The 19,587-nt window shown below is 36.7% G+C and overlaps 1 protein-coding gene across 1 annotated transcript; it reads left to right on the forward strand.

The window, feature by feature from the left end:
* Positions 1–299: 299 nt before the first annotated feature.
* Positions 300–19,451, forward strand: LOC100350165 (cysteine-rich secretory protein 3). The gene is made up of 8 exons (XM_002714381.6): positions 300–384; positions 6,447–6,520; positions 9,563–9,679; positions 10,265–10,352; positions 11,957–12,102; positions 12,526–12,620; positions 15,186–15,274; positions 19,056–19,451. Exons 2-8 carry the CDS (start codon positions 6,449–6,451, stop codon positions 19,199–19,201), a joined length of 753 nt encoding a protein of 250 aa, XP_002714427.1. The 5' UTR covers positions 300–384; positions 6,447–6,448; the 3' UTR covers positions 19,202–19,451.
* The last annotated feature ends 136 nt before the right edge of the window (positions 19,452–19,587 follow it).

Genomic DNA, 19,587 nt, shown 5'->3' on the forward strand with positions numbered 1-19,587 from the left:
TTTTAAAGAATTAACTCTGAAATTTGTGATGAGAATGATTTGGTCAAGAATTTTCAAATATGAATAAATTGTAAGATTTTATGAGCTCTAAAGAATAAACATAAAATAGTAATATTTGGCATATTAATTTAGTTGTGGAACTCTTGTAGGAAATCAACAAATAGTGTCAGAATTGCAGTTGGACAACCAGCAATGAAATATGAGATTATAAGTATGACAAATGCTGTTTCAGACCTTGTTGACCAAGATTTACTTGCACAACAAGAATTTGCCAAAACAGGAAACAAGTGTAATATATATATACAGTTCAAACCTTTTCTTTCTTCACCTTCCTTCCTTCTTCCAACAGGTAAAACAAATACTTCACTGTTCTGAGAACCAACGGTAAGTTATAATTCTCTTATTTTAAAATGAACATTTTATTATGCTAATATATAACTTTACAGTGGTACAATGATATATTTAGTAAATTTATGTGGATTTTCAAACCTCTATTGATAACTTTTATGGAGAGTAATTATCTTAATATCTTTTTAAGCTAAAAGGGCAACATATAAATAGCCACATTACACATAGCTATTACAGAAGTACTTAATCTCATTTACTTACTTAAAATTTTTGACTCTATTCTAAAATAAGTAATATAGTGAATTCCTGTGTTTATGCCTTTTGGAAATAATTAAAATAGAACTGTCTTTAACAGAAAAATGAAAAAAAATTTGGTTATACTTGTATGCTTTTTTTCTATCATCAATTTTTTTTAAAGATTTATTTATTTATTTGAAAGTCAGAGTTACATAGAGAGAGAGTGTGGTCTTCCATCCACGGGTCACTCCCCAGATGGCCGCAAAGGCCGGAGCTGTGACGATCCAAAGCAGGAGCCAGGAGCTTCTTCGGAGTCTCCCACATGGGTGCAGGGGCCCAATGACTTGGGCCATCCTCTACTGCTTTCCCAGGCCATAGCAGAGAGCTGGATGGGAAGTGGAGCAGCCGGGACTTGAACCGGCACCAGTATAGGATGCTGGCACTGCAGGCAGCTGCTTTACCCACTAAGCCACAGCGCCAGCCCCTCTATCAGTAGCACATATGGCTATGTGTTAACACAGACATTATTTAAAAAGATTAGGAGTCATTACTAACAGTTTTTAATTGGCCAAAATAAAATTCCAGCACTCACTTTGACATGAAACATATTTTATTAAGAGCACAGCATAAAATATAATTTAACTTATGGAATGCACTCAACTAAAAACATAAAATCTTTTAGATAAGCTCAGGTAGTTATATTTATGTAGATAATTTAAATATTAGATATTGTGCATATTTTATATAAAGAAGCAATTTCCACATAGAACTGTATATTTGTTGGAAAAAGAAGTGAGTATGGAGAATCAGATATTAGGAGACCAGAGAAATACCTAATGATGACATGAAAGTAACTTTCACTAGAGGGAAGATTTTACTTATAAAGAGTATTTTATTAAGCCGGCGCCGTGGCTCAATAGGCTAATCCTCCACCTTGCGGCGCCGGCACACCGGGTTCTAGTCCCGGTCGGGGCGCCGGATTCTGTCCCGGTTGCCCCTCTTCCAGGCCAGCTCTCTGCTATGGCCAGGGAGTGCAGTGGAGGATGGCCCAGGTGCTTGGGCCCTGAACCCCATGGGAGACCAGGAAAAAGCACCTGGATCCTGGCTCCTGCCATCGGATCAGCGCGGTGCGCCGGCTGCAGCGGCGGCCATTGGAGGGTGAACCAACGGCAAGGGAAGACCTTTCTCTCTGTCTCTCTCTCTCACTGTCCACTCTGCCTATCAAAAAAAATAAAAAAAAAAAAAAGAGTATTTTATTAATGCTTTTCTCCTCTGTGGCTAAATGCCAACTACTAGAGATGCTCAATTCTACTGCCAGAGAAAATCCAGTGTTACCTCTTCTAGTGGTTAAACTAAACCCTAGAATTCCTGCCTGCCTGCCTGCCTGCCTGTATGACTAACTCTCTGATGGTGGATCAAAAAAAAAAAAAAAAAAAATTAAGTTGATAACAAGTTTAAAGCCTGGGAGCTACTCTATAATAGCATGTTGTGATGAGAATTGCAGTCCCAGAATAAAATCAGATTTGCAACAGGCAGGGGTAAATTGGGAAGAAGAGTGTCAGAATTCTCACATAATGTAAATCATACACAGATAAGAAGTCCAGTGACATTGTATAGCACTTTTCAGATAAAGGAGAGGGAATTCATTCTAGGTGGAAAAAAGGTGCTTTTCAGGAATTGGAAAATAGCTAGTCTTATTCAGATATCTATATAGGCTTCCTACGTGATGAGGTCTAGCACTTTCGCAAACTAGTATGTTGGCATAGGCATCATTCTGTCTTATAGGTGCATGGTGAGATGAAAGAAAGTTACTAATATGAAGATTAAATATTACATTTTAAGTTAGAAAAGCTGCATCAAATATTTTTCTAATCTGTGACTAGTTCGTGCATGTCTCTATACCTATATCTTACACATCACACACATGTTAATACTTTTAATTACATCTTTGCAGGTCTAATTTAAAACATTTCTATTGCCCCTTAAAACAACAGTGACATCAAAGAGTCTGGATTTTTCTCTCTGTTCTACTTCTTGCAGGTTTACACTATTTTATTATTAAATTTTTGATCTAGTACTGTCCATCTGCAAATGTAAATATTGAATCACATCATCTAATACTTAGGTTTTTATGAGTTTGAAATGAAACTCATAAAACATGACACAGTGTCTAGTACAAAACACATGGTCAACACATTTATGGCATTATTATGTGTAACTCACCTAGGGCAAAGGGGTACAGCATTGAAAGGTTGTGTGTAACTTATTTCACTTACTTATAAATTTACTCCATCTACATCCAGCTTTTTAGGCAATGCTTAAAAAGAATCGACTTTTATTTTCCCCATTTATTTCGCCAGTTTCCCAACACCACATATTAAATAATCTTTTCTTTCTCTAATACTTTTTTAAAAGATTTATTTCTTTATTTGCGAGGCAGAGTTACAGGGTGGGGGCGGGGAGAAAGAGAGAGGGGTCTTTCATTTGCTAATTCACTCTGCAAATGGCTGCAATGGCCAGAGCTGGGCCTGTTTAAAGCAGGGAGCCAAGAGCTTCTGCCAGGTTTCCCACTTGAGTGCAGGGGCCAAAGCACTTGGGCCATCTTCCACTACTTTCTCAAGCCATCAGCAGCGAGCTGGATCAGAAATGGAGCAGCCAAGACTTGAACCAGTGCGCCCATATGGGATGGCCAGAGCTGTGGAGTACCAGCCCCTCTCTAATACCTTTCAATTGAATCTTGTTTGGTCTATCACTTAAACTTTCTGTTTACCTCAATCAATCCATTTGCCTGATCCTACAATATTATCAAATTATCAAAGCTTTGAACTCCTTTTTAATAGCTAAAATAGAAAGTTATCCCTATTAATTCTTGTCTTAAAAATTGGACCCATCAGAATATTGAGATTGTAAATAATAAACTAATTAAAAATTCACCTTGATAACGTTATTATTTTAATAAATACTACTTAAAAGCATTGAAAAAACTCAACTTATTCAAATATCCTATTTGTTCTTCACTGGAATTTTAAAGCTTGCTCCCAGCTGTTGTGGTCATTAGCAGAGTGAACTGGCGGATGGAAGCCCTCTCTCTGTATTTGTTCCCACCTTTCTCTATCTCTCTGCCTTTGAAATAAATAAAACTAAATGTATAAACATTTTCTAAAATAGCATAATCATAAAACTGCAGAGAATAATATCACATAAAAAATGAACTCATTCTCCTTTGTTTACTCTCCCTTTTGTTTTTTGCCTGCCTCACATTTTTTAGCTTTGTGGCAGAAAGGTAAGTGGTAAGCTATGCCTGTCCTCCAGTAGATTCATAATGGATGCATTCCCAGCTCTGACAGCACCCCAACGTCATCAATACCATTATGCAATAAAAGTTGGTCCAAGATAACTATTTGATGCTATTGTTCTGCTACATCAATTTGGAAAAAGACTGTATTGAGAGATGGAAACTGAATGGTAGCTGGAAGTAAAGCCTCTCTCTCAGTGCCTTCCTGAACATATCTGCAAAAATATATATCGGCAGCTCCAGAAGATTTCAAATTAGTACATGTTGCAAATCTTGAATCTCACTCAAACATAACCTAAGCTTCCAGTATCAAATATGAGAATGTGAACTAGTTGTCAATCTACTTAAGAAGCTATTGGAGACTGGGTAACCTGAGGACAGAATTTATTTTTTTTTTCACAGTATTCTGAGCTAGAAATCAGAAATCATGATACCAGCAATTTGTAGTGCCTGTACTACAATTTGTAGTTCCTGGTTTACAAATAGTCTCATCCTACTTGTTGTTGTGTCCTCACTTCCTCACTTCACTTCTTTGTGCATATGTGGAGAGACATGAGGTGATAGAGATGACAGATACAGACATACACATAGAAATAGACATAGACAGATATGCAGATGGAGATTAAAACAGAGAGGAGAAGAGAGAGGGGAATATGTTCTGATGTCTCCTCTAAGAAGAACATTAATCCTATTGATTCAGAGCCCCATTCTTATGACTTCATTGAATTTTACTGCTTCTTTTGAGGCTCCATCTCCAAGTTTCACCACATTGAAGCTTAGGGAATCAACACGTGAATTGGGGGGAGGGGAGACAGGAGTGGAGGGCAGAAATATTTAATTTATAAGAGAAGATTAATAATCTACCATGTGCTCTTTGATGTTCTGTCTTCATTATTTTTAAGTTTTTATTTATTTTCATTCTATTTGAAGGTGACATACACAGACACAGAAAGAGATCTTTCTTGTGCTGATTCTCTTCCCATATATCCACAAAACCAAAATCTGGGGTAGGCTAAATCCAGGAGACTGCAACTCAATCTAGGTCTATCATGTGGGTGGCAGCGACCTAAGTACATGAGCAAGAAGCTGGATTAGAAGCAGAGCAGATGGAAACTGCTATAACCACTATATGGGTGTAGTTATCACAAGCAGCAACATAACTACTGAACCACAAGGTCCCTGACCTTGTAGTTTTTTAACTTAATTTTTTAAAATTTATTTTATTTCTTTGAAAGACATAGTTACAGAGAAAAGTAGAGAGAAAGAGAGAGAGAGAGAGAAGTCTTCCATCGCTGGTTCACTCCTCAGATGGCGGCAATGGCCGGAGCTGCACCGATCCTGAGCCAGGAGCCAGGGGCTTCTTCTGGGTCTCCCACATGGGTGCAGGGGCCCAAAGACTTGTGTCATTTTCTACTTCTTTCCAGGCCATAGCTGAGAGCTGGATCAGAAGAGGAGCAGCCAGGACTAGAACAGGCGTCCATATGGGATGCCGGTGCTTCAGGCCAGGGCTTTAACCCACTACACCACAGTGCCAGCCCCCCCTTAACTTAAATTTTAGCAAATATTTTTCTTGTTACTAAAGCACCATGAAATCATAGGAATTTTTACCTATAACACACCTCAATGGGATACAGTCTAGTCTATTTAAACATTTCATCTCCCTATTATTGAACATATATTGATTTATAATATTTTATCCTCATAAATAATATGATGAAAAATTCATGCCTAAATCATTCCTAATGTTTTTATTATTTTCTCTATATCCTAAGAAATTGAATTAGTGAGGCAAAGAATGTGAACAGATCAATGTTAATAGAGGTAAGGTTAGTAACTCCTTAAAAGTGAGATGTCAAACTACTGCATTCTGTTTCAAGCTCCAGAGGAAGACTGGCTTTTTGGAATGGGAGACATGATTCTAACGATAAAGATTTGAAAGGGAATAACTGAGACCTTGGGCTGCATGGCAAAGTCAAGGAGAGTGGTGTGGAGGATTGAAAGAAAAGCACATCCATCTTAGAGAATTTGCCATGGGTTCTAAGAATGGCTGTGAATGAGCCAGGGTCCTGACAAGAAGCAAATGGCACATGTTAATTTCTCACTTGAAGAGATGGCAGTAAGTGTATATTCATAAGGGTGTAGGCTGTGCTTAAGATAACCAACCAGGGCTTATGCAAATGTACCCCAATAATAGTAACAGTTGGGAGTTATTACTACTTCTGAGTAGATATGTGAAACCCATTCCCAGGAATTAAAGATAATAGCTATATAGATAAGTTTGTGGGACCCAGGGGGCGGGGTGGGGAGGAAACACAGCAGAAGGTTCTTAGCTTTTATGGATGTCTTTCAGGGCTCCAGTCCAGTGTTTTTTGTTGTTGTTGTTGTTGTCCCTGTTGGAAGCATGCTTCCACAACTGAGTCCACTAGCACTCTTCAGGCGTCACATGACAGATCCTTTGTTACATCTGGGATAACAGAGATTATGGCCCCTGCCCATGTTACTTGGAAGTTCATGTGCTAAGGATGTACTAATGCAAGTCTTCAGCGCCTGTGTTTTGTTTTCCCAGAAATGGCATTACTCCTGGGATTGCTGTTCGTGGCTGCTGTGCTGCATCCATCCTTCCCTGCAGATGGGAATCAGGTATGCAGGAGGCGAAAACTATTTATTAAAGCTTGCTGTGAGCAACAGAAAGCTACCAGATCAGTCTTTAACAAAAAGGTGTAGAGGATCTGGCACACCACAGAATCTTCACTGCCTGCTCAGGAAAGTTGACACAAGTTTAAAGCAGTGGTGAGCAATATTGTAGCCCTAAGTACAGGAGGGTAGTAAACTGAAAGTGTGATTTATCTGAATCAAGATGAATATACCTTTTAAAGTTACATAAATTTTCAAAGACATTGCAAAAATGGAGAATTGAAAGAGCTAATAATAAATTTACTATTACTGACATGATGAAATTATAATATTTTGAGTATCTTAGTTAAATAAAATAAACTCAAGATTAATTTCAATTATCTACTTTTTAAAGTGTTCAGAAAAAAACAAACTTGTATGTGCTGTTTTAGCTATAGTTTTATTGGACATTACACATCTACAGTTTAGATGGTGAAATTCTTCATGTCCCAAGAAATTTTTCAAATTTATTCTCACAGAAACTAGAGTATATTTATATAATCTTACATTGGTATAATTTCTTGATGTACAGTGGCTTGTGAGAATATATCTGACTTTTAAATTAAAAATTTTCTTGAATTTGTTGTTTATTTTATATTCTCACAGTACATTCATGTGCTCATTGGCCAAAGGCTCTTATTTTATTATTATTATTATTATTTGACAAGTAGAGTTATAGACAGTGTGAGAGAGAGACAGAGAGAAAGGTCCTCCTTCCGTTGGTTCACCCCCCCAAAATGGCCACTGTGGCCAGCACTATGCCATCCAAAGCCAGGAGCCAGGTGCTTCCTCCTGGTCTTCCGTGCGGGTGCAGGGGCCCAATCACCTGGGCCATCCTCCACTGCCCTCCCAGGGAGCTGGACTGAAAGAGGGGCAACCAGGACTAGAACCTGGCGCCCATATGGGATGCTGGTGCCGCAGGTGGAGGATTAACCAAGTGAGCCACGGTGCCAGCCCCCAAAGGCTCTTATTTTTAACATGCCTCCTTGCTTTAGTAATTTGAGATGCAGAATATGTCACCCTCTTCAATGTTGGGGTATAACACCAACACAGAGTGCTTTATCTCCTAGCCAGGAAGCCAGTGAATATGAAAAGCTTCAAATTTTGACATCTATTTTCAGACCATTCTTTGGCTATAGGCCTGGAAGATTAATGCAGACTGGAGAATACTGACTCTTAATTAAAATCTCATTTGCCATTTATAAATATAGTCTTTGTGTTACAATAATTGAGGCAACAATCTGAAGATTCTTTATTCACCACCTCAGTCTTCATTTAAGTAGTTTGTTGTTCTTACAATTTATGTCCTACAAAGATAACATTTTGTGACCCTTTACAAAACCTATCTCTCTTGAGTTTATTTACAAAATTATTACATTAGATGTCAGAGAGATTCAGAATCATTTTTTGTAAGTCTTGAGTATGAGGAAAAAAATTTATGGAAACTCATTTGGAGTGGAGAGTTGGAGTATTTATCACAACATCTCATATAAAACTTTATCAGAGAGCCTCCTGATCTTATTTTCATAAACAAACTTCTAATTTCTCATGCCAACAATTCACACAACTCCAATCCATTCTCCAGACACCCATACACACACTCAAATACCAAAATCTAATTTAAAATATTATCAGTTACAGTTTTGTTAATAAAAAATACAAATAGGGGCCAGCGTTGTAGCCTATCAGGTAAAGCTACTGCCTGTAGTGCCGGCATCCAAGTGGGCATTGGTTTCAGTCCCGGCTGCTCCACTTCTGATCCAGCTCTCTGCTATGCACTAGGAAAGCAATAGAAGATGGCCCAAGTCCTCAGGTCCCTGAACCCACGTGGGAGACCTGGAAGAAGCTCCTGACTCCTGGCTTCGGATAGGTTCAGCTCTGGCCTTTGCTGCCATCTGGGGAGTGAAACAGTGGATAGAAGACCTCTCTCTCTCTCTCTCTCTCTCTCTGCCTCTGCCTCTGCCTAGCTCTGCCTTTCAAATACATAAAAAAATCTTTTTAAAAAAGACAAAATAAACAGTTGTTCACAAATTGAATGACCATTCCCTGTTAATACTTTGCAAGTTTTTGAATATGATAGAAGAATACATACAAGTCTTCTACTGCAGTAGTGAATATCACAAATGTTCTTGGACTGAGCCTAAACATTATTTCTTTAAATTCCAGACACCACACCAGAGGGATGTTCTCTCTAAAGCCTAGAGTAAATCGGTATCCACATCCTTAGTACTAACTTACTGTAGCCTACTTGAGTGTGAATATCTTAATGATTCCTGTCATGTAACTTTATCATTATAAGACATCATTATAACTTTTATCATTATAAGATATCATCATAAACCACAGAATTTATAATAATATTATAATAGCATATATAATAGCATATATCTAGAAGAATCAAATTAAGACCTCTTTTCAAACCAGAAATTGGCATTTGTATATTCAGAAGAGATTTCAATTTGTCATGCCTGAATTAAATCCCCATCTTCAAAGCTTCTCAGTCTACCTTTTTTCTATTTAAAAGTTGTAGCTTTGGCTCAGACTCACTGGTGATGCTAAGCAGCTAATATTGTCATGCACTAAACATATTTTCATAAATATTTATTTGAAAGTCAGAGCTACAGAGAGGGAGGGAGAGATAGAGATCTTCCTTCTGCTGGGTCACTCTCCAGACGACTGCACCGGCCAGGGCTGGCCAAGCCAAAGCCAGGAGCCAGTAGGTTTTTCCAGGTTTCCCACATGGGTAGCAGGGGCCCAAGCACTTGAATCATCTTCCACTGCCCTTTCTAGTCTATTGAGGGGGGCAGGATTGAAAGTGGAACAGCCGGAACACAATCTGGTACCCATCTGGGATGCTGGCGTTGCGGGCGGCAGCTTTACTCACTACACCACAACACCAACCCACTGAACATATTTTGAAAATGACCTTTGTTTTCTTGAACTAACTCATTCACTACTATATATGCTTTCGAATATAATAAAAATTAGTCTCACTTTATTTCTCTTTAGAATCAAGCTTCTGCTGCTTTGTCAACCAGCCTAATAGAAGTCCAACAGGAGATTGTAAATAAACACAATGATCTAAGGAAGTCAGTCAATCCACCAGCCAGCAACATGCTAAAGATGGTAAGAGGCAATAATATAAGGAAAATGGCTTGCACCAGCTATGGTAAGAACAGGCAGCTGGCAGTCAATATCTCATAACTCTGTGGTTTATGAAGCTCTGTCTCTATTTTGTTATTTCATTTAGCTAGAATGGTCTTAATTCTGCTTTATAATGGTTAAGTAACTTGTGAAATTTGTAGGCTTATTTAAATCGTGGAGAAAGAATTAAAACCGAATCTCTGGACATCCGGTAGAATTCATCCTGTTTTTGTGCTCATGATCCTAATCTGGATTTAAGAAGATACTTTCTCTTTAGGATCAATACCATTTAGGGTAAATAGTTGCCAACACTTCTGGGAATAGTGCCAAAGAGCATAGTCTCCCAAACACTTCACTCTGTTCTCTTCTTACCCTTTCAATTAACTTAATGTTTAATCGTTAAAAAAAGAAAAAGGCACATCAGTGAAATTTTTCTTTGAATATGACAAAAATCACAAGTGCCTGTACCTAACTTTAAAATGATGTGAATCAACTTATCTGATAATGATATTTATTATCTTTAGAGGTTTGAATCATTAATTGAATGTCTTTTTTTCTCTATTTTAGAGATGGAACAGTGGAGCAGCAGCTAATGCCCAAAAGTGGGCAAACCAGTGCAAATATGAACACAGTGACAGAGAGGATCGAAAAATCAGTATGTAAATTAATAAACATTTTCTGAATAGATACATGAATAAAGTAATTACAGATGACATTATGGTTTGCATTAAGAAAATTTTGTAAATGTTACTTTTAATGCCCGTCTCAAGATAATTCTCTCAGCGTAAAGGGTTAATCTGAGAACCACCACTTTGTATCTCTTGTTTTACATTTTTATAAAAACTGTCTCATACAGCACCACAGTTGTTCCTCTCAACCAGCTTATGAGTAAAGCAGGTGATTAATCACCTCTTTCTCTACTTCAAATATTAGAAAACCAACTGTGCAGAGGAAAATGAACAGTATTTAGTGTCTCATACAGGAAATTAAAAACTAGAATTTTTGACTTTTCACCCAGTACCTTTCATGGTATTAATTAGCTTACTATCACTTCGAAAGCTTTTTTTTTTTTTTTTTTGGATTTATAAAAACTGTCGAATTTTATCAAATTGTCCCTGAATTCTACTGAAAAAATAACATTAGCATTTACATTGCTATTTTTTTAATGTTTTATAATCATAAGTCAAGTGCTTTGTGTGTTTTGGGTGCCTAGCATGCATACTATATTAGATTGAAAAAGAACCCATAAGACATGACCTATACATCAAAGAACATAAAGATGTAAGATAAAATACCATATGGATGAAATATTAGAGAGAATATTCATTCAATTACTAAAATGACATAAATAAATATAGCCCAACTGGAAAGTAGCAAATAACGTACCTGTTTTAAAGATAGTCCTGCAGTTGTTATTTATATTTTGATATTATAGTTCTAATAAAATTATAGAGAATAACTTCATTAAATGAAATTTTGGAAAAAGTGGTCTTCAAAATTCTAGCCTACTGTTAAAAACTTAGCTCTTTTCTCTCCCTCTTAAAGAAGTTATCCAAAAGTAGTTTGTACTCTTTAAGCAACAAGCAAACATTACACTTAGAGCCACATAAACATAAATATTAATTTCAGAGTTTGAAGAAAGTAAACAAGTTCATGGGCTACAAGACACTTTAATTCTCTGGGGAGAGTTTGGCTTGTGATGTTCTGATTTGCTGATTACAGTTCACAAACTTAAAAAAAAAAATTGTCCCTACTAATGTCATTTGATTCCTGCTAGGAGCTCTTAAAAACTTATTATTAGATGTTTTTCAAAGCTCACCCAAACATTATTCAGATTTTTATATATGAAAATCTCTGCTGGGTAACAGTGAAAGCAACAGAGATTACAAGAGTTGGTCTCTGCCTTCAATAAGCTTAAAATAAAAAGCTGAGTGCACATGAGGCACACAAAGGTAGACTTTTATGTGTAGATAAATGACTCTAGGCAGAGCAGATATTTAAAAAAATGACTATTCCACCTGCTCAATGTTTGCATGTTGAGGCCAGACTCAAGGTTTTGGGCACATCTAGCCTCTGCTCAGTTTATAGCTGATAAGGATCCATGGCACCTTCCTTATGTATTAGTCAACAGTGAGCAACTATGGGTACTCTGAAGACCAGGAAATCAATGGCATGTGCATGTGTGTTTGTCTCTGTGAGTCTGTGTGTGTGTGTATTTGCCATTGCATGATTTAATATGTTGGATCTGCTCCTTTTTAGATATAAGCTGTGGTGAGAACCTTTTTATGTCAAGTGGCCCCACAAGTTGGTCACAAGCAGTCCAAACTTGGTATGATGAGCAACTTAATTTTGTCTATGGAGTAGGGCCAAAGACATCCAATGCAGTAGTTGGACATTATACTCAGGTAAGAGGAAAAATTGAATATTCGCTAACACAATTGTCCTATAAGGAAAGTTTCTCTAAATTTTTACTCACTCCAATATTAATTTTGGGGACTATTTTAAGTGGATATAGTAGCCTGGGCATATTGTAAATATTTTGGTTGTGAGCTGCCATTTTTCAATAGCTTTCAGGCTCTTGGTAGAAAAATAGCCTCTGCATTTTTTTAACAGGCCGAATAGATAAAATACTTAATGTTTACAGAAATATAATACTTTCACAAGTTTACAGTTTGGTTCAGTAATTTAACAAAAATATATATATATATATAAGATATACAGAAACAAAGTACATCAGAAACATTCTTTTGAGTTTTGGGTTTCTTACTACTTATTTTTGATACTTCCTTCTCTAATGTACTCTCATGTTTTCACTTATCGGTGTGTAGGTTGTTTGGTACTCATCTTACAATGTTGGGTGTGGATATGCCTACTGTCCTAATGAATATTTAAAACACTTCATGGTCTGCCAGTATTGTCCTCCGTAAGTATGTGCTTTAGAATTTACTGCTAATAATTCCAAATGCAGTTTAATATTCTTAAATTATCATATAATAAAAGATCAAAAATAAAATATTAAGAAAAAAGAGATAAGTCTTTAGAAAAGTCTTCTGAAGTTGATATACCCTCTACCAACTTCTTGGTTTCAAGTATAATATTCTGAAGTTCTCTGTCTGTATGCCTAAAATGTATAATATGTTCCTTCTCAATGGCCACTCCCTATACTCAGAGGTACTTCAAAAGTACCTGTAGTACATGTAGCATCTATTTTTCCAGATGTATATTATAAATTTGTGGTCAGTTAACACACTAGAAGGTGAAAATTTGACATTAGGCCAGGGTAAAGGTGAAGTAGCAAATAGGAAATGACACATTTTAGTGATTCCAGCAATTTCTGTTCAAATGTTCCTATAGTTGTTTACCTAAAAGTGACATATTTTTATCATTGAGAAATGATTAAATAAGAGGTATCCAGGACTTTTCAAGAGATCCCTAATATATTCAAATAATCAATACTAGATAAGAGTTTCAAGGCTTTGCCTCTCAGAATTTATTTTTTAGAAAGTTTCAATTATTTATATGAAAGGCAGAGTGACAGAAAGAGACATAGAGAAAGAGACAGAAAGAGAGGTCTTCCATCAGCAGGTTCACACCTTCAAATAGCCTCAACAGCCAGGAGCCAGGAACTGCACTCTGATCTCCCACAAGCACAAGCACTTGGGCCATGTACTGTGGCCTTCCCAGATGCAGGAAGATGGGTTGGAAGGAGTGCAGTCAGGAGTTAGGTAGTGCTCTGATTTGGGAAGCCAGCTTCACAGGTGGCAGCTTAACCCACTGTGCCACAATACCAGCCCTGCTTTTCAGAATTTACCACCAAAAACATGGAAGGAAACATCCATTGAGATTTTTATTTCTAGCCAGAAACCTACTCTTTCTTTGAATATTATGTTTGAACTGTACACACACACACACACACACACAGAAAATCCTGTAGTTATACTGAAGACAAATTTGCAATTTATCTGTTAATTTTATTTTCTTTTTAGTATTGGAAAATTTTTAGTACCAGAGACAGAAGTTCCCACCAATAAAACGTCCTCTACCATGATTTTGGAAACTGTAGATAATTCCAATGAAATAGGGTTCCAGTTTGTGAAGCTCAATCCTCAAAGTCATTTTTGAGTAAAATGTTTTTGATATTTAGTAGAGAGAATGAAAGGTCCTAGGAGAATGCATCCAAATGCCTGGTCAAGGGAATGGAACATGCAGTTAGGCATTCATAATGAAAGAGTGAATAATAATGGAAAGAAGGGAAGAGAAAACTTCCAGAGCACTTTCATACATGTCATGATTTTTCCATGTTGTCACATGGAATATCTATATTTTATACAGAAAGACTGAGCTTCAGTTACATTGCTCTGTCATCTTGCCTTCTAAGTGCAATTGAGACTGAATTTTTTTTGACAGGCAGAGTTAGACAGAGAGAGACAGAGAGAAAGGTCTTCCTTCCGTTGGTTCACCCCCTAAATGGCAGCCATGGCCAACATGCCGCACTGATCTGAAGCCAGGAGCCAGGTGCTTCCTCCTGATCTCCCATGTGGGTGCAGGGCCCTAGCACTTGGGCCATCCTCCACTGCACTTCTGGGCCACAGCAGAGAGCTGGACTGGAAGAGGAGCAACCGGGACAGAATCTGGCGCCCCAACTGGGACTAGAACCCCGGGGTACTGGCGCCCCAGGTGGAGGATTAGCCTAGTGAGCCACTGCGCCAGCAGAGACTGAATTTTTTATGTGTATTTTCAGATAATGACCTATAGGAATAATCATAATCAATTAAGTACAGACTAGTCTTTGTAGGATAAACACACTCTGGAAACTGGTGTTAATGGAATTTTTTTGTCTGTCTAACTAACAAAATTATTTTTGGTAAACATACAAATTCATTCACTTGCCAGTTCTTTACCTTTATAAGCAGTCCAAGTACAACCTCCTCCCCCAAAAATTTGCACACTAGAAAATCACCACCCCATCCAAGAGTCAAAAAAATACACTGAGGCTTTATATACTTTCATCGACACTATGGAAATGTGTACATTTTTCAATTTTAGCTGTAAAATTATAATTTATATAATTTTCTTATTGCATTCTTTTGCCCCTACCCCCACCCCAGGTTCTTCTCCTTTTTCTATCACCAGTACATTGTGATAAATGGTCTTAGCAATTTGACCAAATGTTTTGGAATATGAAGAGGCTGTTACTACAGTGGAAACAGACTCTGATAACTTTAAACTCTAGTTATATTATTTAAACTCTAGTTATATTATTTCCATTGCTCAAGTTCTGAGATTTTGGTCAAGGAAATAAGTGAATATGTAGATTATCTTCTTACTTTGTATTATCAATTGAATACACTTTGTTGGTTTTTCTGTTATTTTCAAAATCAAAAATTTTAAATGAATATTCATATATTTTTGGTGACTCAGGCTAACTTTGAAGCTAATCTAAACAGAAAAAAAATTTAAAGTTGACATTTTGCATTTCAAATTTCAGTGGGAATGATGTTAGCAGACAATATATACCTTATACAAAAGGAGAACCTTGTGGCAGTTGCCCTGATCACTGTGACAATGGACTATGCAGTAAGTCTGATGTGATTAATTTGCTGGATAATAAAATGTCATTTTTTTAGAATCCTCTTAATATAACCAACTTAAGCTATTCAAAAGCAAAAAAAAACCCTGTTTTTTAAAAAGATTTTATTTTTATTCATTTGAAAGACAAAGCTAGAGGGAGGGAGGGAGGGAGGGAGGAAGGGAGGGAGAGAGAGAGAGAGAGAAAGAGACAGAGAAAGGAATAGAGATATATTCTATCCACTGGTTCATTCCTTAAATGGCTACAATGGCTGGTTAGGGCTGGACCAGGTCAAAGCCAGGAGCTTGGAACTCTGTCTGGGTCTCCCACTGGGCTGCAGTGGTCCAAGAACTTATCCTAGTCTCCCAGGCAAGTTAGCAGGAAGCTGCATCAGAAGTGGAGCAACTGGGACATGAACCATACCCATTTGGGATGCCAGTGCTGAGGTAACAGCTGAACTCACTATGCTACAATGCTGGCCCTCACTTTGTACTTTTAAGTGAAGTTTTACACCGTTTAGTATCTATATATTATTTAAATTAAAAATACTGGTAATGTGCATAATCTAAGAAATATCTACTATCTGTGTATACTTGTTACTACATTAAGAACACTACATATTGGCATCTATGAAAACGTTTCTGTGAAAATAATTCATTGGGGTAAATGCAAAACCTCTTTTCATCAAAATAAATGTCATTATGCCAAAGGAGGCATTTTCCAAAGAGAAAAAACATAGAAACCTAAAAGTGGGAGACCATAGATGATGATTAAGTCCAGATGGGAACATAAAATATTGCAAGTTTTTATATGCCAAGGAGTTTACCATACTAATTCTTCATTTTCTTCATGGTGTTTTTAGAACCAGTAAGTTCAATTTAATAATCACTGCATTTGTGTTTGTTATTAATTTTATGTAAAAAAAAAAGAAATCCTGTTGTTGGCAACAAAATGGATGAAATCCTATTGTTGACACAAAATAGATGCAACTAGAAACCATTATACTTAGTGAAAGAAGCCTGTCCCAAAAATACATATACCATATGTTCTCCCTGGTCTGTGGTAACTAATGGAGTACATAAAAGGTAATCTATAGGAATGAAATTGACACTTAAATTCACTGATTGTTTTTAGCCCTTGAATCAACTGTTGAGGAACAGTGATTTTTTTTTCTTCATACTATTTTCTGGACTCTTTACTTAGTGTAGGATTAATCTTATTAGTATAAAGTTAACTGAAAGTAGATCATTGTAATAAGAATGGAAATAGGAGAGGGAGAAGGAGGAAGTGGGAGTGTGGGCAGCAGGGAGGGTAGGGTGGAAAGTATCACTATGTTCCTGAATCTGTATATAAGAATGCATGAAATCTGTATGCCTTAAATAAAATATAAAGAAAAATAAAGAACTAATCCCAAATCTTCTCAGACTATTCAAAACAATTGAAAAGGAGGGAATCCTCCCAAGCTCCTCCTACAAAGCGAGCATCACCTTAATTCTCAAACGAGAAAAAGGAACAACTAAGAAAGAGCACCATAGAACAATATCCTTGATGAACAGTGATGCAAAAATACTCAATACAATACTATCTAATCAAATCCAACAACACATTAGAAAGATCATTCACTTGTACTAAGTGAAATTTATCCCTGGTATGCAGGGATGGTTTAACATATGAAAATCAATAAAAATGATACATCACACTAATTGGAGGACATTGCATCTTAGCCAATGATTTTTTTACATTTCTTGAGATGATCCCATGGTTTTTGTTCTTTACTCTGTCACTGTGATGTATTACTTATTGATTTGTGAATGTTGAGTCATATTTGCCCCCCTGAGATAAATCTCACTTGATAAGGATGCATGATCTTTTTAATGCAGTGTTGGATTCTGTTTGCTAGTACTGCTTTAAGAATGCAGTGTTGGATTCTGTTTGCTAATACTGCTTGAAGAATGTTTGCATCTATGTTCATCAGAATATTTGTACATAGTTTTCTTTTCATGGTGTACCTTTGTTTGATTTTGGTATCAGAGTAATGGTGGCCTCATGAAAGGAAATGTGGCAGAGTTTCATCGTTTTTAATAGTTGTATAAAAATTTGAGAAGTTCTGGATTTACTTTCTCTTTAAATGTTTTATAGAATTTAGATATAAAGCCATTATGTACTGGATTTTTCTTTCTTTTTTCAATGAGACACTTTCACTTACTGCTTCAATCTTGCTTCTTTTATTGGTATGTTTGGATTTTCCATATTTTCTTTATTTAACTTTGGTAGGTAGATATAGGCAGGCATGTATTCTAGGAGACTGTTGATAAACACAGACTTAATAACAAATGGGTATCTTTACTGAAGTGCAAAATGAAAAGAAAGAGACAGATATGAGAGATAGGAAAAATATTATAGTTTTTGTTATCTGCACTTGTTTAAGGTTGATGAAAAGTATAGAGAAACAAATTCTGGTGATTCCCAATTTGTCCTTACAGTTATTTAGTATTTGGGAGTGCCATGGACTATGTGAATTGAATGGAGAGATTTGTGAAAATATCAACACATTGTGAAGTTTGTGCATGATAAGATGATTAATTAAATTTGGAATTTGCTGTCTTTGGCCACTAAGGGACATCTAAATAGAAATACTGGTGGCATTAGTTTAGAGCAATAGTGTCCAACAGAACTTTCTATAATAATAGAAATACGTAACATTTTCACTGCCATGTAAAGTAACCCATAGGGATGATGCTTATTAGCACTTGGGAGGCAACTAATGTCACTGTGACCTAAAATACTTAATTTTAATTAGTTTAACTTCAAGCTTAATCAATCCCATGTCTTGTGGCTACCACTTCAGGCAGTGCAGGTATGGTGAATTAATTTAAGTTAGTTTTACTCTGCTTTTTAAAAGATGTATTTATTCATTTGAAAGGCAGTGTGACAGAAAGAGAGGGAGATAGAGAGAGAGAGAGAATGCTTCCATCCACTAGTTCACTCCCCAAATGGCTACATTGGTAGTCTGAACTAGATCAAAGCCAGGAGCCAGGAACTCCTTCCATGTCTTCTGAGAGGGTGGTAGAGACCCAAGTACTTGGGTACATCATTCCCAGAAATATTAGCAAGGAGCTGGATCAGAAGTGGAGCCACTGTAACTCAAACAGGCACTCTGATATTGGATGACAGCATTACAACTGGAGGCTTACCCCACTGAGTACATTGCTATGTCCCAATCCTCTGTTTCTTGAGTGAAGAAAATCAGTAAATTCATCATGAAAACATGACTAATAACTCAAATTTAAAAGAAGCAATTGGGGCAAGTGTTATAGTATAGTGATTTAAATCAGTGCTTGCAACGCTGGTATCCCATAGGAAGGCCAGTTGCCAGCTAGACTGCTCCACTTCTAATCCAGCTCACTGCTAAAGCAGCTGGGAAAGCAGTAGAGGATGACCCAAGTGTTTGAGCCTCAGCCACTCACGTAGGACACCTGGATGGAGTTCCATTCTCCTGGCTTTGGCCTAGGCCATCCCTGGCCATTGGGCCATTTGAGAAGTGAGCAAATGGGATGGAGGATGTCTCTCTCTCTCTCTCGATCTCTCTCTAACTCTGCCTTTCAAATAAATAATTTTTAAAAAAAATAATGAATTATTCAAATTTTAACTTATGTGTTCCTCAATGAAATGGTCATCATAATGTAATGATGTACCATTGTTTGCTTAATTCTCTATTCCCTGTTTAAACATAATGTATTGTTCCTGTGGAGAAATGGTATAATCAAGTATTAATTTCTTTTTTTTCAGCCAATGGTTGTGAATATGAAAATATCTATAGTAACTGTGATGACCTGGAAAGAATGCTAAGTTGTGAACATCAATTGGTTAAGAACAACTGCAAGGCCAGCTGCTACTGTAAGGATAAAATTTATGGAAAGCCCCTCACAAACTAAAAGGAATATGGAGAGAAGCTACATCATCCACTTAGATTTGATGTATACTAGCAGGGAAGTTATAGGTGCATTAGCTCCAAATTTGATTCCAAAATGTAATAAATATTTTTCTTTTGAATATACTTCTTATTTTACAGAAATGGCTTTTAGAGAAAGGATTCAAAGTAATAAAATCTATGGTAACAACTTGAAATTTCTGTATATAAATTTGTGGTGTAAATTAAATTAAATCAAGTAGAAGCTTCTGAAAGTTGTATTGTTTTATAACTATGGTTATTAAGCTCCGGAGCTGAAATTGAAAATCATGTTCCTAGATTAAAATGTACAGTAAGAATGGAATGTATTAGCTTTGTCACATAAATGCTGGCCAACAGTCATCTTTCCTA

The sequence above is a fragment of the Oryctolagus cuniculus genome, chromosome 5 (assembly GCF_051225735.1).
Source record: "Oryctolagus cuniculus isolate XC-2025 breed Fujian yellow rabbit chromosome 5, ASM5122573v1, whole genome shotgun sequence".
NCBI lineage: Eukaryota > Metazoa > Chordata > Mammalia > Lagomorpha > Leporidae > Oryctolagus > Oryctolagus cuniculus.

What these genes read in the sequence shown, in the direction of transcription:
- LOC100350165 (XM_002714381.6), top strand. Translation starts at nt 6,449, where the DNA reads ATGGCATTACTCCTGGGATTGCTGTTCGTGGCTGCTGTGCTGCATCCA. An exon ending in CCAGCAACATGCTAAAGATG is followed by an intron (nt 9,680 to 10,264) that starts GTAAGAGGCAAT and finishes TCTCTATTTTAG; the next exon opens with AGATGGAACAGTGGAGCAGC. An exon ending in TAGTTGGACATTATACTCAG is followed by an intron (nt 12,103 to 12,525) that starts GTAAGAGGAAAA and finishes ATCGGTGTGTAG; the next exon opens with GTTGTTTGGTACTCATCTTA.